The sequence below is a fragment of the Neomonachus schauinslandi genome, chromosome 1 (assembly GCF_002201575.2).
Source record: "Neomonachus schauinslandi chromosome 1, ASM220157v2, whole genome shotgun sequence".
NCBI lineage: Eukaryota > Metazoa > Chordata > Mammalia > Carnivora > Phocidae > Neomonachus > Neomonachus schauinslandi.
The window spans coordinates 154023992-154050409 of record NC_058403.1 but is presented as its reverse complement, the minus strand read 5'-3'; the positions used below and the strand labels follow the sequence as shown (position 1 = coordinate 154050409).

Below are 26418 nucleotides of genomic sequence, written 5' to 3'. Positions count from 1 at the left end.
TTGTTTTTTTTTATCCATTTAGCTGCTCTGTGTTTTTTGGAGAGTTTAATCTATTTGCATTTAAAGTAATTACTGATAGTAGCAAAATTTCTGTTGCCATTTCATTGTTTTCTGTGTGTCTCATAGATATGTTGTTCCTCTTTTCCTCTCTCGATGCCTTTCTTTGTGTTTCATTGATTTTTTTTTTTTGTAGTGACTTGCTTTGATTCTCATTTCTCTTTTGTGTATCTTCTATAGGAATTTCTTGTGGCAAACATGGTGGGTATGTAAAACATAGTTATAGCAATCTATTTTAAACTGATAAAAATTTTATTCACATGTAAAATCTCTACTCCTTTACATGTCTCCCCTCCGATTTTATGTTATTGATGTCACAGATCACGTTTCTTAATGTACTGCATTCGTTCACATAGTTTTATAATTATTTTTTATGCTTTTATCCTTTAAGTTGTACACCAGAATTAAAAACGATGTACACACCATCACTACAGTATTACAGGATTCCGTGTTTGTCTATATTTACCTTCACCAGAGAACATATATTTGTATATGCTTTTGTGTTGCTGTCTAGCATCCTTTATTTCAATATGATGGATGCCCTTTAGCATTTCTTATAAGGTAGATCTGGTGGTGATGAATTCTCTCAGCTTTCTACCTATTTGGAAAGGTCTTTATTTCTCCTTCACTTTTGAAGGACAGTTTTGCTGAATATAGTATTCCTGGCTGGCAGGGTTGTTCTTTCAGCACATTGAATATATCATCTCACTCCCTTCTGGCCTGTATTATTTCTGCTAAGAAACGCTTTGATAATCTTATGGGACCTCCCTTGTAGATGATGCAACACTTACGTCTGCTGCTTTTAAGATTCTCTCTTTTTCTTTAAGCAGTTTGATTACATTGTGTCTCAGTGTGGGCCTTTTTTGGGTTTATCCTAGTTGGAATCTTTTGAACTTCTTGATTTTGTATGTCCATTTCCTTTCTCAGACTTAGAACTTTTTGACCGTTGTTTCTTCAAATAAGCTCTCTGCCCTTTAATCTCTTCTCTTTCCAAGACTCCCAGAATGCCTATATTGGTCTGCTTATTGATGTACCTTAAGTCCCTTAGACTTTCTTTTTTTTTTTTGCTCTTCTGACACGACAATTTCAAATGACCTCTCTTCAGGTTCGCTGATTCTCCTGCTTGAACAAGGCAGCCGTTGAACCCATCTAGTGAATTTTTTGGTTATTGAATTCTTCAGCTTCAGAATTTCTCTTTGGTTCTTTTATAGTTTCTGTCTCTTTGTCGATATTCTCATTTTGTTCATGCATTATTTTCCAGATTTCACTTAGTTTTCTGTGTTCTTGTAGCCCATCGAGTTTCTGCAGGTTAATTATTTTGAATTATTTGTCAGGTAATTTATACATTTCTGTTTCTTTAGGGCCAGTTTTTCAATATTTATTATTTTCCTTTGTGCCATGTTTCCCTGTCTCTTATATATTCTCTTGGTTTCTCATCTCATTCTTTTTTTTTATTTTCCTTTTTAAATTTTTTATTTTTATTTAAATTCAATTAATTAACATATAATGCATTATTAGTTTCAGAGGTAGAGATCACTGATTCATCAGTCTCATTACACCACGTGCCCTCCTTAATGTCCATCACCCAGTTACCCCATCCCCCCACCCCCTCCTCTCTAGCAACCCTGTTTGTTTCCTATGATTAAGAGTCTCTTATGGTTTGTCTCCCTCTCTGATTTTGTCTTATTTTAATTCTTCCTCTCTTTCCCTATGATACTCTGTTTTGTTTCTTAAATTCCACATATGAGTGAGATCATATGATAATTGTCTTTCCCTGCTTGACTTATTTTGCTTAGCATAGTACCCTGTAGTTCCATCCACGTCGTTGCAAATGGCAAGATTTCATTTTTTATGGTGGAGTGGTATTCCATTGTATATATATACACCACATCTTCTTTATCCATTCATCTGTTGATGGACATCTGGGCTCTTTCCATAGTTTGGCTATTAGGGACCTTGCTGCTATAAACATCAAGGTGCAGGTGTCCCTTCGGATCACTACATTTATATCTTTGGGGTAAATACCCAGTAGTGCAATTGCTGGGTCATAGAACAGCTCTATTTTCAACTTTTTGAGGAACCTCCATACTGTTTTCCAGAGTGGATGTATCAGCTTGCATTCTGACCAGCAGTGTAAGAGGCTTCCCCTTTCTTTGCATCCTCACCAACATTTGTTGTTTCCTGACTTGTTAATTTTAGCCATTCTGACTGGTGTGAGGTGGTGTATCATTGTGGTTTTGATCTGTATATCCCTGATGCCGAGGGATGTTGAGCATTTTGTCATGTGTCTGTTGTCCATTTGTATGTCTTCTTTGGAGAATTGTCTGTCCATGTCCACTGCCCATTTATTGATTGGATTATTTGTTCTTTGGGTGTTGATTTGATAAGTTCTTTGTAGATTTTGGATACTAGCCCTTTATCTGATAAGACATTTGCAGATATCTTCTCCCATTTTGTTGGTTGTCTTTTGGTTTTGTCAGCTGTTTCCTTTGCTGTGAAAAAGTTTTCTATCTCGATGAATTCCCAAAAGTTCATCTTTGCCTTTGTTTCTTTTGCCTTTAGAGATGTGTCTAGCAAGAAGTTGCTGCTGCTGAGGTCACAAATGATGCTTGCCTGTGTTCTCCTCTAGGATTTTGATGAACTCCTGTCTCACATTTAGGTCTTTCATCCATTTGGGTCTATTTTTGTGTATGGTGTCAAAGAAATGGTCCAGTTTCATTCTTCTGCATGTGGCTATCCAATTTTCCCAACACCATTTGTTGAAGTGACTGTCATTTTTTCATTGGATATTCTTTCCTGCTTTGTCGAAGATTAGTTGACCATAGAGTTGAGGGTCCATTTCTGGGTTCCCTGTTCTGTTCCATTGATCTATGTGTCTGTTTTTGTGCCAGTACCATACTGTCTTGATGATTACAACTTTGTAATAGAGCTTGAAATCTGGAATTGTGATGCCACTGGCTTTGCTTTTCTTTTTCAACATTCCTCTGGCTATTTGGGGTCTTTTCTGGTTCCATACAAATTTTAGGATTATTTGTTCCAGCTCTTTGAAAAAAGTTGATGGTATTTTGATAGGAAGTGCACTGAATGTATATATTGCTCTAGGTAGCATTGACACCTTCAGAATATTTGTTCTTCCAATCCATGAGCATGGAACGTTTTTCCATTTCTTTGTGTCTTCCTCAGTTTCTTTGATGAGTGTTTTATAGTTTTCTGAGTACAGTTTCTTTTCCTCTTTGGTTAGGTTTATTCCTAGGTATCTTATGGTTTAGTTGCAATTGTAAATGGGATCGACCCCTTGATTTCTCTTTCTTCTATCTCATTGTTAGTGGAAAGAAATGTAACTGGTTTCTGTGCATTGATTTTATATCCTGCCACTATGCTGAATTCCTGAATGAGTTCTAGCAATTTTGGGGTGGAGTCTTTTGGGTTTTCCACATAGAGTATCATGTCATTTGTGAAGAGTGAGAGTTCGATTTCTTCTTTGCTGATTTGGATGTCTTTTATTTCTTTTTGTTGTCTGATTGCTGAGGCTAGGACTTCTAGTACTATGATGAACAACAGTGGTGATAGTGGATGTCCTTGCTGTGTTCCTGACCTTAGTGGGAAAGCTCTCAGTTTTTCTCCATTGAGAATGATATTCACTCTGGGCTTTTCATAGATGGCTTTTATGATACTGAGGTATGTTCCCTCTATCCCTACACTGTGAAGAGTCTTAATCAAGAAAAGATGCTGTATTTTGTCAAATGCTTTTTCTGCATCTACTGAGAGGATCATATGGTTCTTGTCCTTTCTTTTATTAATTTACTATATCATATTATGTACTGTATCACATTGTGGTATATTATGTTGATTGATTTGAGGATGTTGAACCATCCTTGCAGCCTGGGAATAAATCCTACTTGGTCATGGTGAATAATCCTTCTAATGTACTGTTGGATCCTATTGACTAGTATCTTGGTGAGAATTTTGGCATCCATGTTCATCATGGATATTGGTCTGTAATGCTCCTTTTTGGTGGGGTCTTTGTCTGGTTTTGGAATCAAGGTAACACTGGCCTCATAGAAAGAGTTCGGAAGTTTTCGTTCAATTTCTATCTTTTGAAACAGCTTCAGAAGAATAGGTATTAATTCTTCTTTAAATGTTTGGTAGAATTCCCCTGGAAAGCCATCTGGCCCTGGACTCTTACTTGTTGGGAGATTTTTGATTATTGCTTCAATTTCCTTGCTGGTTATGGTTCTGTTCAGGTATTCTATTTCTTCCCCGTTTCAATTTTGGTAGTTTATATGTTTCTAGGAATGCATCCATTTCTTCCAGATTGCCTAATTTGCTGGCTTATAGTTGCTCATAATATATTCTTAAAATTTTTTGTATTTCTTTGGTGTTGGTTGTGATCTCTCCTCTTTCATTCATTATTTTATTAATTTGGGTCCTATCTTTTTTCTTTTTGAAAAGTCTGGCTAGGGGTTTATTGATCTTATTAATTCTTTCAAAGAACCAGCTCTTAGTTTCATTGATCTGTTCTACTGTTTTTTTGGTTTCTATTTCATTGATTTCTGCTCTAATATTTATTAATTCTTGTCTCCTGCTTGGATTAGGCTTTATTTGCTGTTTGTTCTCCAGCTCCTTTAGGTGTAAGGTTATGTTGTGTATTTGAGACCTTTCTTTTGTCTTGAGAAAGGCTTGTATTGCTATATACTTCCCTGTTAGGACCGCCTTTGCTGCATCCCAAAGGTTTTGAACAGTTGTGTTTTCATGTTCATTTTTTTCCATGAATTTTTAAAAATTCTTCTTTAATTTCCTGGTTGACCCATTCTTTCTTTAGTAGGATGCTCTTTAGCCTCCATGCATTTGAGTTCTTTCCAAATCCTCTTGTGATTGAGTTCCAGTTTCACAGCTCTGTGGTCCAAAAATATGCAGGGAGTGATCCTAATCTTTTGGTACCAGTTGAGACCTCATTTGTGACCTAATATGTGATCTATTCTGGCGAATGTCACATGTGCACTCGAGAAGAATGTGTATTCTGTTGCTTTAGGATGGAATGCTGTGAATATATCTGTGAAGTCCATCTGGTCCAATGTGTCATTCAGAGCCCTTGTTTCCTTGTTGACCTTCTGCTTAGATGATCTGTCCATTTCAGTGAGTGGGGTGTTAAGTCCCCTACTATTATTGTATTATTATCGATGTGTTTCTTTAATTTTGTTATTAAATGACTTACATAATTAGATGCTCCCATGTTAGGGACATAAAAATTTACAACTGTTAGATCTTCTTGTTGAATAGACCTTTTTCTCATCTCTTATTACAGTCTTTGGTTTTAAATCTAATTTGTCTGATATAAGGATTGCTACCCCAGCTTTCTTTTCATGTTCATTAACATGATAAATGGTTTTCCACCCCCTCACTTTAAATCTGGAGGTGCCTTTGGGTCTAAAATGAGTCTCTTGCAGACAGTATACCGATGGGTCTTGCTTTTTTATCCAGTCTGATACCCTGTGTCTTTTGATTGGGGCATGTAGCCCATTTACACTCAGAGTAACTATTGAATGATATGAATTTAGTGCCATTGTATTGCCTGTAAGGTGACTGCTTCTTTATATCGTCTCTGTTCCTTTCTGGTTTATGTTACTTTTGGGCTCTCTCTCTGCTTAAAGGATCCCCTTGAGTATTTTTTGCTGGGCTGGTGTAGTGGTCACAAATTTTTTTAGTTTCTGTTTGTCCTGGAAGTTTTTATCTCTCCTTTTATTTTGAATGACATCCTAGTTGGATAAAGTATTCTTGGCTGCTTAGTTTTGTCATTTAGCACCTTGAATATATCATGCCAGTCCTTTCTGGCCTGCCAGGTGTCTGTGGATAGGTCTGCTGCAAATCTAATATCTCTTGTCCCAAGCTGCTTTCAGGATTTTCTCTTTGCCTTTGATATCTGCAAGCTTCACTATTATATGTTGGGGTGTTGACCTATCTTTATTGATTTTTGAGGGGGTTCTCTGTGCCTTCTGGACTTGAATGCCTAGAGAAGTCCTCAGGTATAATTTGCTCAAATATACCTTCTGCCCCCCTCTCTCTCTTTCCACTTATTCTGGGATTCCAATTATTCTAATATTATTTCCCTTTATGGTATCACCTATCTCTTGAATGCTCCCCTTTGTGATCCAGTTGTTGTTTATCTCTCTTTTCCTAGCTTGTTTATTCTCTATCATTTTGTCTTCTGTATCACTGATTCTCTCTTCTGCCTCATTTATCCTAGCAGTTAGAGCCTCCATTTTTAATTGCATCTCATTAATAGCCTCTTTGATTTTGACATCATTAGATTTTAGTTCTTTTTTTCTCCAGAAAGGGATTCTCTAGTGTCTTCTATGCTTTTTTCAAGCCCAGCTAGTATCTTTATCTTTGTTATTCTGAACTCTAGTTCTGACATCTTACTTATGTCCATACTGATTAGGTCCCTGGCAGTCAGTACTGCCTCTTGTTCTCTTTTTGGGGGTGAGTTTTTCCATCTCTTCATTCTTTCCAGAGAAGAATAGATGAATGAGAGAACAAAATACTAAAATGACAACAACGAGAACAACCCAGAGAAGTATACACTAAACAAATCAAGAGACCTAAAACCAAAAATAAATAAATAAATACATAAAACTGAAAATAAAAAGAGAATGTAATCAGATAGGTGAACAGAATAGAGCAATACACTGGATCCTGTGTGTATTTTGGTATGTTTGTTAGAAAACTAGATCCCAAAATTTAAAAAAAGAAAAACTTATGTATAAAAATAAAATTAAATACAATGAAAGGATAGAATGTAACTGTAAAAATGAAAATTAAAAGACAAAAAAAAAAAAAAAAACGAATATAAACAGACAGGTGAAAAGAACAGAGCAATACATTATATCCTGAATGTATTTTGGTTGGTTTGTTAGAAGAAATTACATCTCTAAATTGTAAAGAAAGAAAAATTTATATATATATATACAAAAATATATACAATGAAAGAATAGAATGTAAATGTAAAAATGAAAATTAAAGATTTAAAAAAAGAATTGATAAAATAAGAAATTGGTTAAAAATGAAAGAGAAAAAAATAAAAATTGAAAGACTAACGAATCGTGGGGGGAAAAAACCATTAATTCTATATACTATTTTCCCCTAATGCTGGAGTTTTACAGTTCTCTAAGATCGGTAAACTTCGTCTTGGCTGGATGTTCTTGATGATCTTCTTGGGGAGGGGCCTGTTGCACTGATTCTCAAATGTATTTGCCCCAGGCGGAACTGCCCCACCCTTGCCAGGGGCCAGGCTAAGTAATCTGCTCTGGTCTGCTCTATGTGGCTTTTGTTCCCTGAAGGCTTTCCATGCGGCTTTAGAGGATGAGAATGAAAATGGTGGCCTTCTAATCTCTGGCACCCGAGCCAAGAGCTCAGACCCCACTCCTCAGTGTGCCCTCAAGGAAAAGCAGTCAAATCACTCCTATCTCCCTGGTCTCTGTGTGCACCCCATGCTCACCTAGCCTGTGACGAAGCATATCTATCTCAGGCACAGGACCCCGTTTTGAGTTTCCAAACCCCTAGACTTCTATGGCGTGCTCCCCCACTGCTCTTCCCTGGGGTGGAAGAAGGGGGTCTTGCTGCGGTTCTGCTGCTCCCTAGGCCCCTGCTTGGAGAGCAGTCACCTGACTGTGCTGAGGTTCATGGTTTATGGCAACCCAGACCTGCAAGCCCACTCCTGGCCTCGCTGTTTGCAGCTGGCTTCCCCGCTGCGAAACCTGGTAGCTCTGCCACATTCAGGCACCCCAGGTCTTCCTGTGACCCTGAGGGTCCTGAAACCACACTGTCCCACCTAGGATTCCACCCTGCTTCACCACCTGAGCGCCTTTCAGGCAGGGACGTCTCTCACCACAGCAGACTTCTAAGAGTTCTTTTCCCTGTTGTATATTTTTGCTTCCTTTGTCATAAATTAATTGACCATATACACATGTGTTTATTTCTGGGCTCTCGATTCTCTTTCATTTATGTCAATACTATACTGTTTGAGTGCTATAACTTTGTACTGCAGTTTGAAATCAGGGAGTGTGGGACGTCCAGTTTTGATCTTTCTCAGAATTGTTTTAGCTATTTGAGGTCTTTCGTGGTTCCATACAAATTTTAGAATTATTCTGGTTCTGTGAAAAAGATGTCATTGGAATTTTGATAGGGATTGCATTGAATCTGTAGATTGCTTTGGGTAATATGGACATTTTAATACTAATTCTTCCAGTCCATGAGTGCAGAATATCTTTTCATTCATTTCTGTCTTCTTCAGTTTATTTTATCAATGTCTTATGGTTTTCATAGTATAAGTCTTTCACCTCTTTGGCCAAATTTATACCTAGGTATTTTATTCTTTTTGATGCAGTTATAAATGGGATTGTTTTCTTGATTTCTCTTTCTGGTAACTTATTAGAGTACAGAAGTGGAACAGATTTTTATATATTAATTTTTTATCTGCAAATTTACGGAATCCATTTATTCTGGCAGTTTTTTTGGTGGCATCTTTAGGGTTTTCTGTATATAACATCATGTCATCTGCAAATAGTGACAGTTTTACTTCTTCCTTTCTAATTTATATGCCTTTTATTTCTTTTTCTTGACTAATTGCTTCCTAGGACTGTGTTGAATAAAATTGGGAATAGTGTTCATTCTTGTCTTTGTTCCTGATCTTAGAGGAAAAGTTTTCAGCTTTTCACCATTGAGTATGATGTCAGCTGTGGGCTTGTCATATATGGTCTTTATTATTTTTTTTAAAGATTTTATTTATTTATTTGACACAGAGAGAGAGATCACAATTAGGCAGGCAGGCAGGCAGGCAGAAGGAAAGGGAGAAGCAGGCTGCCTGCTGAGCATGGAGCCCAATGCAGGGCTGGATCCCAGGATCCTGGGATCATGACCTGAGCCAAAGGCAGATGCTTAACTGACTCAGCCACCCAGGCGCCCCTATATATGGTCTTTATTATGTTGAGGTACATATTCTTTATATCTACTTTTTTGAGTGTTTTTATCGTAAACGGATGTTGAATTTTGTCAAATGCTTTTACTGCACTTATTGAGATGATCATGTGATTTTATCACTCATTTTGTTAATGTAGTGCTGATTGATTTGCAACTGTTGAATCATCCTTTCATCCCTGGAATAAATCGCACTTGATCATGGTGTATGATCTTTTTAATGTGTCTTCAATTCAGTTTGCTAGTATTTTGTTGGTGGGGGAGTTTACATCTATTTTTATCACCCAGCCTGTATTTTCTTTTTCGTGTGTGATGTCCTTGTCTGGTTTTGGGAGCAAAGTGATGCTGGCCTTATAGAATGAGGAAAGCTTTCCATATTCTTCAATGTTTTGGAAGAGTTTGAGAGGGATAGGTATTAAATCTTATTTGAATGTTTGGTAGAATTCACTAGTAAAGCCATTTGATCCTGGACTTTCATTTGTTGGGAGCTATTTGATTACTGATTCAACTTCCTATTAATAGTCTATTCTGATTTTCTGTTTCTTCATGATTCAGTCTGGAAGATTTTATGTTTCTAGGAATTTATCCATTTCTTCTAGGCTGTCCAATTTGTTGGCCTGTCATTGTTCCTAGTAGTCTGTTACGGTCCTTTGTATTTCTGTGTTATCAGTAACTTCTATTCCATTTCTGATTTTATTTATTTGAGCCCTCTCTTTTTTTCTTGATGAGTCTAGCTAAAGATGTGTTAATATCGTTTATCTCTTCAAGGAATCTGCTCTTAGTTTCATTGATCTTTTCTATTTTTAGTCTCTATTTCATTTATTTCCACTCCGATCTTTATTATTTCCTTTCTTCTACCAACTTTGGGCTTTATTCTTTTTTTTTTTCTAGTTCCTTTAGGTTTTAAAATTAAATGGTTAATTTGAATTTCTCTTGTTTCTTGGGGCAGGCTTATATTGCTATGAACTTCCCTCTTAGAACTGTTTTTGCTGGAAGCCTTAGATTTTTGTATGCTGTATTTCTGTTTTCCTCAGGTTTTTTTTCCTAAGAGCCTAATTCCGTAATTTTTTTTCAATCTTGGATCCATTAATCATTTCTTATTAATTGGCATTTGGCATGTAATTTGGTAATCAGCAGAAGATGCTTTTTTGGAGTTTCTTTTATTCAGTGGTGGCTGGGCTCTGAATGGAAAGAGGTAGCGTGGCCAACATTCCACCGGAGAGATCAAATTAGCTTTTCAGAATTGTAAGAACTCATCTCTAATTTGCATTTTGTATTTCATAAGAGACAGGGTTGGGGACATGCTGCCACAAACACAGCTGCTGCTGTCGATTGTGTCATAGTTTCTAGCTTTGGTAAAATAAAAAGGTTCTGCTCATGCTCTGTGCACCTGCCACCAGACCCCCAAGAGTTGGACCCCGCTGTGGTGACCAGAGGTGAGTGGCACTGGTGGCAGGGTAGGCGGTATTGTGGTTCTGGAAAACACTTAGCTCCGGATGCTGATTTTCTCTGGTCTTGTCCTTTTCTTCTTTCCTATAACCAAGACACCCTGTAATCATTACTTGAAGCATACTGTTATAGGGAGCCAACTTCTTTGTATTTATTACTTTTAAAATTCTGTCCGTCTCCCCACCCCACCCCCCACTGTTCCTTTTCTTCTTTGCTTTGTTTAGGATAAAATTTTGTGAGTTTTACTTTAAAAGAAGATTGTCAGTGAAGGAGGAATCACAATCATGGCCCATAAAATGTCTTCTGTTTTCAAAGACAGACTATGAAAAGCCAACCCAAGTATTCATTTTTGAATATGTTTTTCTTCAAATCTGAATAGATTCACATTTTTCTTAGGTTTGCTTTTATTTATGAAAACAAGTAGAAATAGCTAAAATGCCTTTTGCAATTTTTTTTCTCAGTTCAGTTAGCATAAAGCAGTTCCTAGCATTGAAACAGATTTGCTGTAGGGAATATATAAACAACATTTTATTTATTTATTTTTATTATGTTATATTAGTCACCATACAGTACATCATTAATTTTTGATGTGTTTCATGATTCATTGTTTGCGTATAACACCCAGTGCTCCATGTAGTACGTGCCCTCCTTAATACCCATCACCGGGCTAACCCATCCCCCCACTCCCTTCCTCTCTGGAACCCTCAGTTTGTTTCTCAGAGTCCATAATCTCTCATGGTTCGTCTCCCCCTCTGATTTCCCCTCCCTTCATTTTTCCCTTCCTTCTCCTAATGTCCTCCATGCTATTCCTTATGTTCCACAAATAAGTGAAACCAAATGATAATTGTCTTTCTCTGCTTGACTTATTTCACTTAGCATAATCTCCTCCAGTCCCATCCATGTTGATGCAAAAATTGGGTATTCATCCTTTCTGATGGCTGAGTAATATTCCATTGTATATATGGATCACATCTTCTTTATCCATTTGTCTGTTGAAGGGCATCTCAGCTCTTTCCACAGTTTGGCTGTTGTGAACATTGCTGCTATGAGCATTGAGTTTCATGTGGCCCTTCTTTTCACTACATCTGTATCTTTGGGGTAAGGACCCAGTAGTGCAATTGCTGGGTCATAGGGCAGCTCTATTTTTAAATTTTTGAGGCACCTCCACACTGTTTTCCAAAGTGGCTGTACCAACTTGCATTCCCACCAACAGTATAGAGGGTTCCCCTTTCTCCACAACCTCTCCAACATTTGTTGTTTCTTGCCTTGTCAATTTTTGCCATTCTAGCTGGTGTAAGGTGGTATCTCAATGTGGTTTTGATTTGAATTTCCCTGATGGCTAATGATGAACATTTTTTCATGTGTCTGTTAGCCATTTGTATGTCTTCTTTGGAGAAGTGTCTGTTTATGTCTTCTGCCCATTTTTTGACTTGATTATTTGTTTTTTGGGTGTTGAGTTTGAGAAGTTCTTTATAGATCTTGGATACCAGCTCTTTGTAGTGTCATTTGCAAATAATCTTCTCCCATTCCGTGAGTTGCCTCTTAGTTTTGTTGACTGTTTCCTTTGCTGTGCAGAAGGTTTTTATCTTGATGAAGTCCCAAAAGTTCATTTTTGCTTTTGTTTCCCTTGCCTTTGGAGACATGTCTTGAAAGAAGTTGCTCTGGCCAATTAAACAACATTTTAAAAATTGATTTTTTTGAAACACAGTGCTATAACTGTTATTTAGGTTTCCAGGCTAGCCCACAAAGCTTACTTAATTCATCAACTTGAACTCTGGATCCTGGGTACAAGAAACCATTAAAGAGAAGGCGGTGGAGCCTGGATGTCTAATTTATCCTTTCCTGAGCATTGAGACAGTGTTGGTTCCTTTCTCCTTCTCTTTACTCCTCTTCCTCAAAGCCAATACCCCACTGCTGAAGCTGCTGTGGCATCTCCCCCAACTTCTGAACACTCGAGAGTATTGGGGGTGGGTGGAGGACAGAGTTTGCTAGCCCCAGCTAATTAAATTAATTAACAGTTACCTGTGAATGCAATGCTCCTTCACCCTCCCAAGAGTATGTTAAACCAAATAAGCCTGTAATTGGTGGAACTTCCGGAGTGCTGCAAAGTTGGGTGGGGTGAGGGGATGGATCAGTGTGCCAGAAGATTTGAGGGAGGGAAGGAAGAAGTGGGAAGAAGGCCACCATCTAGGCAGTCTGGCTCTGTTTGTAAGTGCTCTCCTACATATTTGCAGAAGGAATGAAGGCAAAGTGACAGCCTTCACCAGCTTCTTGTATTCTTGGACCCCAGATTAGAAGCCAGACTCCCTGGGCTGCAAGTTTTCTGGTTTGGGTCTGTCTTCTGGGCATATGGGCAGTTACAGCGAGGTGGGGTTAGGAGCTTCGGTGTATGTAATTCCTTTAAATGAGTGTTGGTTCACAACCCTCCCGGGAGCTTGCTGGGTGAAATCTGAGCTGGCCCCTGAGTGCGGAGGGCAGGGAGAGATGGAAGAAAGAGGCTGGCCCCTCCAGGTGGGTAGGTGGCAGTTTTAATATCAAAGGGAACTTACCTATGAGGCTCGTCTTGGGCGGCAGCGAGAAGAGTGGATCCCTGCACCTGCCCGCCACATCTTAAAAGTTTTTATAAACTTTTATAAACAGAGGCCTTCACTGGGTTTAGTCAACTATACTGTGCAGGTGTTCTCAACACCACCTCACCATCTCAAAGCGATGTCCTTGTAGCAGCTTCTGGGAGCAGGAAAGGCAAGCCCCTCCCCACATTCCAAGGACAGGGGAGAAAATGAGCAGCCTCCAGTCACGTAGGTCCAGCTCACGGGTCCACTAGTGGTCATGTCTTCTCAGTGACCTTCCTCGGCTGTGAGGAACCCATGCATTCTTTTTCGCTCAAGTGGGTTTTTTTTTTCCCTTATAAAAGTAACGCACAACATGCACCCCTATGTTTATAGCAGCATTATTTACAATAGCCAAGATATGGAAGCAGCCCAAGTGTCCATCGATTGATGAATGGATAAGAAGATGTGGTATATATACAATGGAACATTATTCAGCCATAAAAGAGAATGAAGTCTTGCCATTAGCAACAACATGGATGAAGCTAAAGAGTATTATGCTAAGCAAAATAAGTCAGAGAAAGACAAATAACATATGATCTCACTCATATGTGGAATTTAAGAAACAAAACAAATGAACAAAGGGGGGAAAAAGGGAAAGACAAACTGAGAAACAGACTCTTTAACTATAGAGAACAAACTGATAGTTACCAGAGGGGAGGTGGGTGGGGGGATGGGTGAAACAAGTGATGGGGATTAAGAAGGCACTTGTGATGAGCACTGGGTGATGTATGGAAGTGATGAATCACTATATTGTACTCTTGAAACTAATACTACACTGGAATTAAAGTGAAAACTTAAAAAAAAATAAAATGTGGGAAAGGAAAAAAAAGTAATGCATGTTTGTTAGAGACTAAAGATAAAAAGATTGCCCGTATTGCCAACCATTGCCAAGATGTTGATATATTTTCTTCTAATCTAGTTAATAAAGTTGACATTTTTTGTTTTGCTCTTTAAGGCACTTATTTTTTTTCTGTCAAAGATTATGAGGATCTGTTTTGAGGAAAGGGTATTTAGTGATGATTTAAGATTAGGTCTGTAAAAGAAAAATGAGAACACTATGGGATTATTACCTGTCCTTCCTCATTTTAAGTATGAATTGCCAATTCTGAACAGTAAATTTCTTTTAAAATTCTTCTCTTCTTTAAAATTAGTGCCCCCAATGCCTTTGTTTCCCCGGGTCAGCCCTCCCTCCTTAGTGTGACAATATCAGACCTCCTGTATGGCTAAGCCCCTGCTTTGTACGGTGGCCTGGTCTGTGCCTTAGACTTTTCCTTCCAGGGCCTTCACCTTTTACCATTCTCTCAGTTCCTTCTCCCAAAGCTTTAGCGTTCAAGACTTACACCTTTAAAACCGAAAACCTGGCTAGCGCAGCTCTTCCTCCAGCTACCTCCTCATCTCTTACTCTCCCTTCCTCCAGACTTTCTGAACCCTGTTGGTGGCCTTCCTTCCTCCAGCCTTGCTTCCCTGGCCCTTCTCGGCCCACCTTGGTCTTGCTTCCGTGACCTCCACTCCCACCAGAGTCACCAGAGGCCTCCTAGTGGTTAAAGCCAAAGGTTGCTCCCCAGCGTCCATGTATTTGACCTTCTAGTGCCCACCTTGACTGGCTTCTTTCTCTCCCCTTTGCTTCTGTAAACCCAGAACCTCCCCGATTTCTGCCTACCCCACGTGCTGCTTCTGTAGCTACTTTTCAGACCTCTCCCTCTGCTCATCACACCTAGTACATTCCTCCAATTCCATCCTTTGCTGACTTCTTGTCTCGTCTCATCTTTTCTCCCTCACTGTGCGTCCCTGCAGATCTCACCCATTCCCATGACATTAGGTGCCACGTATGCACATACCCCAGCAACTCCCAGATGTTTGCCTCCAGCCCTGTCATGAACATGAGACCCCTCTCCCCCACTGCCGGCTGAGCATCTCTACTCAGATATCCCACAGACCCCTAAAGTCCATAGACCACGCAGACCCTCTCCCTCCAGCCTGCTCCTCATCCCGCGCGCACGTCATCATGGAGGAGCTGTGGAGGCCTGTCTGGTCCTCTGCTGGTGAACCCTCCATTCATTCCTGGAGGCTCCATCCCATTGCTCTCGCACACACCAGCTCACCTCGATGACCTGCCTGCACTTCTGCAGGCTCCACTCTTGTCCACTCTCCGTGCCGTGAATGGAGACATCTGAGCCCGTCATTCCCGTGTTGGCACCTTCAGTGCCTCCTCACACCTCACTCAGCTCCTGTGTCATCCAGTTCCTGGGTGCCTCCATGGCCCCTCTCTCCTCAACCCCACCATCCCTTTGTGTGTTTGTTCTCTCTCTGGGAACACTCCTCCCCTTTCCTAGCCAACTCCTCATCCCGTATGTCTCTGCTCAGGAAGCCCTCTCCAAACTGCTAAAAACTGGGGTAACTGCCAATCTGTAGGCTCCTTGTCCCATGTATACTGGGCAGGACCACTCACGCATGGCATTTGGGGATGGCCCATAATTACTCATCTCCTCCTCTAGACCATGTGCTGGGGATATCATCTCTTTCACTGTAGAATCCTCCAACACATGACCCATGTCTAGCACACTAGTCACTAATAAACGTGAAGGGATGGACACAGCACTACTTCCCTCTGGCTTTTTCCTCCAGCTAAGGAGTATTCAGCTGTGTGCTTAGCAGTATAAGGTAGTACATTACAACCAATCAATTCATCAATATTTATTGATTATCATTTCATGAAAGAAACTGTACCAGATACTTGTAGGGGTGCAGAGGATTCAAGGCACCTGGTGTTTAAGGCGCTGTATGTTTCACATAACTCAGCCTGAAGCATAGCACAGGGAAGATGTTATTGGGCAAAGAATAGAGTGAGTCTAGGGCACCTGGGTGGCTCAGTTGGTTAAGCGTCTGCCTTCAGCTTGGGGCATGATCCCAGGGTCCTGGAATCGAGCCCTACGTCCAATCTCCCTGCTCGGCAGGGAGTCAGCTTCTCCCTCTTGCTCTGTCCCTTCCCCCAACTTGTGCACTCTCTCTCTCTGTGTATAAAAAAAAAGAAAAAGAAAAAAGAGTGAGTCTGCCAGGGTTGTGTGCTAATATATACACTGGGAAAATAGACACAGGAAAAAAAACATTTTGTGAAAGATTTTTCAGAATAAATTTCATTTTTCTATAAAACACTGGAGGTGTTCAGTGGGAAGTTAAAAGCTGAGAATAAGCAGGTCTGTTAGGAACCTATATAGTTCAAAAGAAATTGATCTCTCTACATGTGGGCCTTTAAAAGCATTTAGTATAAAATAATTTTAGGAAAGCAAACTATAGAGCTACTCATAAAAACTCACTGCTATGTGTTTTAACCATGTTAAAATGACTTCCTGTGTTAACATATTGTCTAATAAATGCCAACATTTTTAATTCATGAGGGTTATGGACATTTTGTATGGCATCTATGAGCACTGAGGTCTGTGGCAGAGTTGCTCGGTTGCCCGGTAACCAGTCCTGGTTCCCAAAGGAGATTTGACACATCTTACAGGCACCTTGTTTCCAAGCGAAGACCTTGGCAGGGTCTTTTTTCTCACTGGTTCCCTCCAAGACTCCAAAGAAGAGAAAATGGGTACAGATTTGTTAGGAGAGATGGAAAGAGGCCAGTGACTGGCTCATGGTGGGGTTCTGGCAGTTTGAGGACACCCCATTTCTGGAAAACTTGGAAGATTTCTTTTCATCTGCTCATTTGTTTATTTCTTGTCTAGTATTTCTACTGAAGAGGTTAAGTCTTATATAAAATTATGTGTCAGTACTCCAATGGAATGAAATGATGACACAGTATACCTTTTTTGAATTATTTATTTGTTCTTTGTAGATTTTATCCAGGTTCCTGTTAATTTAATTCAATTACTTCAGACTTACAACAGATGATGTCACCTGATCCGTGTTGTGTTATCTACTAGTTTTCACACTGTAGATACTTAATCAGTACCTTGCAGGTGTCCTCTTTGGTCCCAGCAGTCACACTTCAGGGAAGACTGCCTGGCCCTGGCCCACTCCACATCTCTTGTTAATACCAGGAGGGCTTGGCCTGCCCTGGGGCTCTGCCCATTTCCAGGTCTCTGGATTGAATTACTGCTTGTTCTGGCATGATGCTGATTTCCTTCATTATTTCATGCCTCTCCTAGGAGATAGCCACATGGTATTCGTCCTTCATCCTCCTTTTGAAAATATCACAGTAAGGGGCTTGTTTAATTTTTTTAAGCTGTCCTCTTTTTCTGTCAGTAATTCAGTGCAACATTTCTTAGAGGCTGTTCCATTTCCTTTGCTGATTTTCAAAATGCCTTTTAATCATTTCTTACCTTTAAAAATCATTTCACAGCTTTTAATGTTTAGTAATTCATGCTGTTATCAAAGAGGCAACTATATTCTTTTCATTGTTCAGACCTCCGTGGGTGTTAATCCTGGATCACAAGATGATGCTAGAATTGCAGAAGCATCAGTAGGTTGAGGCCATGCATCTGAAGAACAGGCTTACCAATGGAAACAATCCTGTTGGCTTATTCTGTTCTGCAGAGAAAAAAGCATAATTATAAACCTCATATCATTATGGTATAGATAAACTTTGTATAAGTTTGGTGTAGAAGGGTTCTAAGCTTCCCTTGTTATAATGGATACACTCTACATTTCTGTGTACCTGCCCTACAGTATATGGAATTAGCAGTATAAGGTAGTACATTACAACCAATCAATTCATCAATATTTATTGATTATCATTTCATGAAAGAAACTGTACCAGATACTTGTAGGGGTGCAGAGGATTCAAGGCACCTGGTGTTTAAGGCGCTGTATGTTTCACATAACTCAGCCTGAAGCATAGCACAGGGAAGATGTTATTGGGCAAAGAATAGAGTGAGTCTAGGGCACCTGGGTGGCTCAGTTGGTTAAGCGTCTGCCTTCAGCTTGGGGCATGATCCCAGGGTCCTGGAATCGAGCCCTACGTCCAATCTTCCTGCTCGGCAGGGAGTCAGCTTCTCCCTCTTGCTCTGTCCCTTCCCCCAACTTGTGCACTCTCTCTCTCTGTGTATAAAAAAAAAGAAAAAGAAAAAAGAGTGAGTCTGCCAGGGTTGTGTGCTAATATATACACTGGGAAAATAGACACAGGAAAAAAAACATTTTGTGAAAGATTTTTCAGAATAAATTTCATTTTTCTATAAAACACTGAAAATGTATGGTATCAATTTAAGGAAATAAACTAATTTTAGAAGAATAAAGCAAATAAGACAATAGTTATTGAGTGGGCCACAGTGGGGTGGGTTAAATAGAACTCTTGGGCCTGGTTGTTCTCTGATACATGACAGGCTAGTCATTAGAAATTACCCAAGACTAACAAAAAGAATCACAGATTGCTTAGGTTCCGTTTTGTCGCATTGCACATGTGGCCTAATGTGGCACATCAACATGTACTCTTTCTTGTTTTTAGCATGCACTCCTGGCTTTAAAGTTTATGCTTGCATTTGCCATACCTGATAAACCACAGCATATCCAGATGAAACTGGCCAGATTGGAGTTTGAGTCTTTGGAGGCACTCAAGCAGCAGGTAAGAGCAACTGTCCTGAAAATCGGTGTTATGTCTTTAGCAATTTCCAGGGGCCGTAATTTAGAGAACTCACTCTGAGTATTTTCTTCAGCCTTGAAGTTTCTAGCGTAAATAAATATAGAAGAGTCATTTTAGGATGGCATAACAAAACCAAAATCCTAATAATATGAGCAACGAATAGACTGAAAAAACTAAACTAAGCAAAACAAAAATATTTGAGCAATGTTAAAGAGTAGAGTTAACAGTCAGCAGAAGAACAAGACCTGGATTTCCAAGAATCATCCTGGAGCAGCCCCAACGGTTTCTAAGCCTGCCTTCTACAGAAACATTAAGCAAGGAGAAGTGAGCAAATAGAATCTTACATAATATCTTGCAGAGAATGAGGGAGAATGAGAAAGTGTGGGCAAAAGCAGCAAAAATGCGATGAAAGTAGAAACTTCTTTCCAGGGATTTCCACACTATACTAGAGGCAATGCTGGAGGTCTTCATTTTGACTTTCTACTTGTAGCAGAGTGTGAGCAGGAAGACAAAGACTCCTCCATGCCCAGAGCTAGTTCTGTCTCATGAGAGATAGATAAGAATTAAACCAATGAGAAAATTAGTAAGGCAGTTATCATCTGAGGGGACAAGCTGTGGGTCCAGGACCGGGTTCTGACCCTCACAGTCCATTAGGCTTCAAAACCACCTTGTACAGGAATATTTCCTTTGATGTTTGGGGAGCTGGGAGGAAAATAATTGCAAGGAGGACCCCCCCACTCCCCGACAAGCTGACCCTCTGATAGAAGCAAGGGCTCCAGGATAGTACACGAGATGGGAGGCCCCACACTGGAGCAGAATGTGCCCCTGATTAGGCAGGGTGTCCCCAGGATAAGACTTGTGATAAGAGTACAGAGAAGAAGGAGAAGTGTGGGTCCACCAGCAGGGAGCAGTGGGGGAGAAAGCTAGATGACTGCATTTCGGTTTCCGAGGTGCGGGGCAAGTTCACCTAGCCAGTGTGTTTGTATCTTAAATCAAAGCACAAGCATCATGCTCCACAGTAGCCACCAGAAGCACTCACAGCAGTGTCAGGAAACCCATTACCACCACTGGTACTTCCCGTGCTGCCGGGGCTGCTGACCAATGCACTTCTACAGGAGGAAGAAGTGAGAAAGAAGGTCAGGTAACCTGCAGGAGGCAAATGTGTCACTCATTGAAGATTAGAAGGTTATTAAATCTAAAAATCACAAGATATGTTATTGGACACAATAGGAAAAGCTGGTAAGGAGGTAGGTTACAAGGCTTATCTAAAATTATATTCCTTTCATAAGACATAATAGTCATTTGAAAATATTATTGAAGAAAAGTTCCCATTTACCAAAGAAGCCAAAATAGAAAACCTTTAGTAATTTATAAAAACACTATGGATAATCTATATGAAGAGTATTTTTAAAACTCTGCTGGGACCGAAAGATCCAGTCTTGTGAAAATGTGATGCCAATTCAAATATATAGAAATAAGCATTTGAGAATAGCAAGGAGATTTCTGAAAAAGAAGAGAAATGAGAACTTTAGCTCTGCCAGATATTAAAATGTATTCTGAATAATACAGTAGTTAGAGTAATTAAATCCATTTTGAGGGGCACCTGCGTGGCTCAGTTGTTAAGTGTCTGCCTTCGGCTCAGGTCATGATCCCGGGGCCCTGGGATTGAGCCCTGCATTGGGCTCCCTGCTCGGTGGTAAGCTTGCTTCTCCCTCTCCCACTCCCCCTGCTTGTGTTCCCTCTCTCACTGTCTCTCTTTCTGTCAAATAAATAAATAAAATCTTTAAAGAAAAAAAATAAATAAATCCATTTTGAATCAGGGAAGAAATAAATCAGTGGAATAGAGCAGAGAGCCTGTAAATGGACCCAAATAAAACCGGGACTTTAGTTTATGGTAAAATTAACATTCTGTGGTAGTGGAGAAAAAGGATTGTCTGATGACAAACAATTGGTTAGGAAAATTATTACACTTTATTTTACCTCGTACCTTACATACCTCTTGCCACCACCCTCCTGCAATATTCAGACAGGTAAGAGATATAAAAAGTATGGCGATTTAAAGCTTCTAGATGACAAAAACCTCAAAAGTTAAACTGGACAAACTGGGGAAATACTAGCAACTTTTGAGAAATGGTTAATATCTTTAATTCAAGCAGCATTTTGATAAATCCATTAAAAGACAACACAGTAATCAAAGCATAACATAGGAAGAGGTGCTCAACCTCACTCACAATTAAAGAAACTTAAGTTCAAGCAACAGTGAAACACATTTTACTCACTGTTGGCAAATGCTGGTTGATGACCTGTTCTCGCCCAGTGTGGGGAAATGGACACTTCTCTGTACTTGACAGAAGTGTAAATTGGCTCAGCCTTTCTAGAATGCAATTGAATCAAAATTTAGATGACCTTCCAACCAAATGACTCTTGCTAGGGTAACAGTTATAACTGCAAAGTGGACCAAAATACCATTGTCGAAGCATTTCTATTAGCAAGAACCCAGACACAACTAAACTCAGTAGTTTATTTTTATAAATAAAAATAAAATTTTTTATGACCCCGGGATCATGACAGTTTAAAACAATTATAGTATGATAATGGTTCCACATGAGAACGTTCGGTGAACCCGCTTTTTTAAAAAGGTCTCTTTGTGCTGGGGTGTGTGTAGTGTGCATATGCGTGCACATGCACGCATGAGTGTGTATTTGCTGTTTTAGCAAGTGGAGTAAACAAGATACAGAACAAGTTTGAGTTAAATTTTGAAGACAGGAAGGAAGGGATAAGAAATGGGCAAATGTAAACACATGCATTTTTCCTAGAAGGGCTTCTGGGAAACCCAGTACACTAGCTGCCTTTGAGGAAAAATTAAGATATCTCAGGGCACCTGGGTGGCTCAGTTGGTTAAGCGTCTGCCTTTGGCTCAGGTCATGATCCCAGGGTCCTGGGATCGAGCCCTGCGTTGGGCTCCCTGCTCAGTGGGGAGTCTGCTTCTCCTTCTCCCTCTTCCCCTACCCCTGCTATGCTCTCTCTCTCTCAAATAAATAAAATCTTTTTTAAAAAAATTAACATAACTCTTTAAATATACAGCTTGAATTTTCTGACCATGTACTACTTGTTTAAGGGCAACAGGAATTCTTTGGGAGGGGGGTGATTTGCCGTTTGTTATCTGTTTGCTTTCTGCATTTAAAACACTCATGTAAGTAAATGAGGAATAAAGTCCTCCCTCATGTTGGTGGTTTGAATAATTCCTTAAATTCCCTAATGCCATTTTCAGACATACCTGAGCGCATCCTTCACACACTCTTCCTCCTCCTTCCTTGTTCTTTTTACAAACATTCATATGCTTTGGTTTTGTTTTTTTTTTCCTTTAGAAAATAAATATAAGCATCAGGTGAAATTTTTGGAATAAAATTTATTTTCATATAATATGTATTTTACACACGAAGTTTGAGGGCATGAATCGAATGTGGAAATCTAGAGGCGATGTGAGGCCAAGTGGGATTTGTCCTCAGGTGAGGTCAGGGTGAGACCAAGGCAGAGGGCAGACCAACCTGAATTTGGCGCCCCACTCGGTATTTCAAAGTACTTGTTTAGTCCCCATTTAACGGAGAGGCTGAAACCATAGAGGTGAGGCGCAGAGCACAGCCCCTCCCTATAGCCAAGTTCCTTAAACTTGTGAGGAGCCTTTGGGCACAGACAATTATAAGGGCCTCAATGTTCAGATCCCCAATTTATATGCATCCTCTTTCCTAAAATGTTGTTGTAGGAGGCCCGGGTGCCCTGTAGTCCCTCCTGGCTGTCCTGGGCCACACAACCTGTCTGCCTACAGTTGTCCTCCCTTGCTTAGCAGAAGGTAGGCACCCTACCCTGTGCTTTGACCCCAGGGTGAAAGCCTCACAGCTGAGAGAGAGCCTTACAACATGGAGGTGTCAAGGCTAAACTGTGTTCCATTAAGGCACCCTAATCTCCTGACTGCCAAAACCAAATCCATCTCTTTAAAAGATGCATTTCCAAAATGTATCTGGAACTTATGTCCAATAATTCTTTATCTATAAGTATATTATATTTATGTAATTTTTATCATTTATGCAGCAGTCATAACTATAACGACCAATTAGTCCAGAAGAAAATTTTAAACATTTATGGTGAGACTTAGCACCACGGGAAATTTTTTAAACTTTTAAATTTCCATTTATGAGCATATTAGTGAAGTAAAGTATGATAGTAATTGATACTTTAAAGCAAAAAAATATATATTTTATTGGGATAAAATTCTTCGGGAAAAATGGTAAGGAAATAGGATTTCAAAGAGGAGAAAAAGGAAAAACATGAAATTGTTACTATTAATTAAGAGGATATTCACCTGCTTTTTAAATAGGTAATGGTGCGTGTCACATCCCTATGGCATTTCACAGAATTTCTTGGACATCTTTAAAAGAGTGACCTAATAGTTTGTTTTTAGTATTTGTAGTATGCAAATATGCAATATTTACAGTAAGCTAGCAAATACATTTTTACAATTACTGAATTTATGGTGTAGATTTTCTATGTCAATATAAAATTGTGTGGGAGGGCACATAGTACCCAAACTTTTAGGGGGTATGTAAGCAAAACATGTTTTAATTGTACAGCATTTCTTGGGAAGAGTTTTGGTAAATCGGGTTTCCGCATTGATTGCATTTCTAGTGATGTTCCATAGATTGGGGTAGGCAACCCCCTGGCCATGTGTACACACCTGAACTCTGTGTCAAGGTGAGATCCTGCTCCATGCTAGTAAGGCTTTCCTCTTGCTCAGGATTTCACGTTGCCATGTATTTGTCTAAAAAGCAAAGGGTCTGTAATGATGTTGGATATTAACATGTCTCGTATTACTAAATTCATTTACCTAGAAATCCTACTGCAGGGTTGTTATACTTGCTTTGGCGGGGGCTCATAGGTATGAGGGTTTGCTGTGGACATGGCTAAATGATCTCTCAGGTCATCTCAGCTCCTGACTTCCCCTGTCTTCAGATATGCCCTACCTAACAGCGAAGCAAAGCCCTAATTCAAAGGCAGAATTTGTTTATACGCATCGTCATTGAAAAATGAAGCACTAACCAAAATTCTGTCTCATGGGTTTTTTAAAATTTTTTATTTATTTACTTTTTATAAGTAAGCTCTATGCCCAACGGGGGCTTGAACTCACCACCCTGAGATCAAGAGTTGCATGCTCTACCAACTGAGCCAGCCAGGTGCCCCTCCCTGTCTCATATTTTAAAAGAAGAAAAAAATCCAGGGTCACCTGGGTGGCTCAGTCGGTTAAGCATCTGACTCTTGATCTCAGCTCAGGTCTTGATCTCAGGGTCTTGAGTTCAAGCCCCACTTTGGGCTCCACACTGTGCATGGAGCCTACTTAAATTAAAATAAATTAAAATAAATAAATAAAATTTTAAAAGAAAAAATCTAAAAGATTTAAGTCTCTCTGGGCTTTTTTCTTTTGAAGACATAGATATGATTCTCAGATTAATATCACCTTCTAAGAAAACATGATTTTGGTGCTGACCTTGCTATTAAGGGTCTGGAGGGACAGAAATACCCTGCAGGCTTTGACTCATTATATTTGTCAAACGCCTTCAAACAGGACATGCTAGCTTGTCATAGTAGCTTGCACTAAAGGTGATTTCAAATCTGTGCACGTGTGGCTCAAATGCGTCTGATCCATCAAGTGGGCAGGAGGTGGTGATGAGTGCTGTGGTCAGGGTTTCCTAGGGTCTTGAACTGCAGACCACATAGAGGTAGCCCCCTCTCCACTACTTGTTAGTTAAAGCTATAATCTGAGAATGAAAGGTCCAGGGTAAAACCTGGGCGGAAGAGCCTGGGCCAGCTGCCCCTCTCCTGTCCCCCCTGCTGGCCCAGGGCTTTGTGGTGTGGTCAGCACTGCTGCTTGGGCCTCGCCAGTTCTTGCTGCTGTCAGTCGGCAAAGATTCTTACTACGCTGCCTGTTTAGTCTCACTGTCCACAGGGCAAAGAAGCCCAGAAGGTCCTCGATGTGAAAGGTCACCCACTGAGTGCTTTTCAAAAACTCAGATTAACTGGTAGGTCGTCAGTTTACTTACTGAACTACTGACATTTCTAGGATATAGAATTTGTCTTATTTTTCTTTAATCTGACATTTAACTATCTGCTTTGTAAGTGGAGCCTCAATTCACTGGGCTGTTCCCATGTATCAAAGGCAGACAGAGCTTCTGCTGTGTCCCCTGGTCAGTTGGTGGGCCCAGGTCATAAATGGAGTTCTTAAAGACATATTTAGGAATAAATCTCATGAATGCCTAGGCTATCCCCTGACATTTTCACTGTTAAATGACCAGAAATTGATAGTAAATCAGTCAATAGAAATGATTACTTATGAATAATTAGTATATTATGTCTAATTTTCATTTGAATTGCTACTTTTCAATTCAGGTTCCCATTTTATGGACAAAACATGACTGAGAAATTTAAGTCATTGGACAGTTCTTAAATTGGGCTGTGCATCTCGAACATAGAACTTTTGAAAGATACATGTGCCTGGGCCCCACACTTGAAGAGTCAGATTCCCTAGATCTCAGGTGGGGCCCAGGCACCTACATTTAAAAAGCCCTTCCTATTGCTCCAAACTCCCCACCCCTAATCCTCAGTCCCCAGCAAAGATAGATCCCAAGCACGGTCAGGTGAGTGCCAAGAACAAGCAAGGTCTGGGCCATAAATGAGGCAGGTAGTCTCTTTGCCACTCAGTGTTTTGTTTTATAAATGAGAGGCTGGATTGCATGGTCTGTGGAAAGGCCCAGAAATCTGCATTTTCGCCCAGCACTGGTTCTAATGCAGGAGCCCTGGAGCCCATCTGGAGGAGTGCTCTGTGGGTCCTAGTTACTGCTCTCAGCTGTGATGGGAGGGACGGAGGAAAGGAGAGGTACTGGGAACAGTTCCTTCTGTGTCAGGAAGCTATGGCATTTCTAAATATATAGGCAAGGTAGATGTACTTGAAGGTGAGAGGCAAACTGGGGAACATAAAACTGTTTGCTTTGCAGGAGACATTTTCAAATAATCAGGCTTCAGTTGGTGAGACCTTTGCAAAGAATTCTAGATGGTAAATATCATCCTAGCAATGCCCTTTTATTTCTTTTCAAATTGATTTATTCAGTTCTGGATAATTTTGAGATTTAACTAAAAATAGAAAGGAGTCGCTCAGTGTTCTGGAGCACAAGGACACCATATCCTCTGTAGAGTCACCACTTTAACTGGCCTCTGGGCAGCCAGCTATCCCAGAGCCGAGCACCTACAGACGCCAGAGTGTGGGGTCCAAACGCAGGTTTCGAGAAAGATAGCCCCAGAAATCAGTCAGAAAGAGCAAGATAAGGACTTTAAGAGGACACCACAGTGCTAATTATAGCCCTCAAGGGCCTCAAACCAGGTGTGGGACCTTGCCGGGCTGGGCCATCTGGGCCAGCGGCCTTAAGTAATGTCTGTTTCCTAGGGTTAAGTGTATTTATTTATTATATTTTTTAAAGATTTTATTTATTAGAGAGAGAGAGATCACAAGCAGGGGGGGGGAGGATAGAGGGAGAAGCAGACTCCCCACCGAGCAGGGAGCCCAATGTGGGGCTCAATCCCAGGACCCCGGGATCATGACCTGAGCCAAAGGCACATGCTTAACCAACTGAGCTACCCAGGTGCACTGGGTTAAGTGTATTTAAACCATTTCCAGCATTTACCAATAGCCTCTGAACTTCTCTTCCC

General features: G+C 40.2%; 1 protein-coding gene across 3 annotated transcripts in view; it reads left to right on the top strand.

Moving 5' to 3' along the window:
- Positions 1–26418, top strand: part of ANO10 (anoctamin 10) — a 226720-nt gene that overhangs the window by 156036 nt on the left and 44266 nt on the right. For all 3 annotated transcript variants that reach the window (XM_044920851.1, XM_044920854.1, XM_044920849.1), the window contains one exon: positions 18532–18648. In XM_044920851.1, the coding sequence (XP_044776786.1) occupies positions 18532–18648 (117 nt within the window). The remainder of the gene's footprint in view (positions 1–18531; positions 18649–26418) is intronic.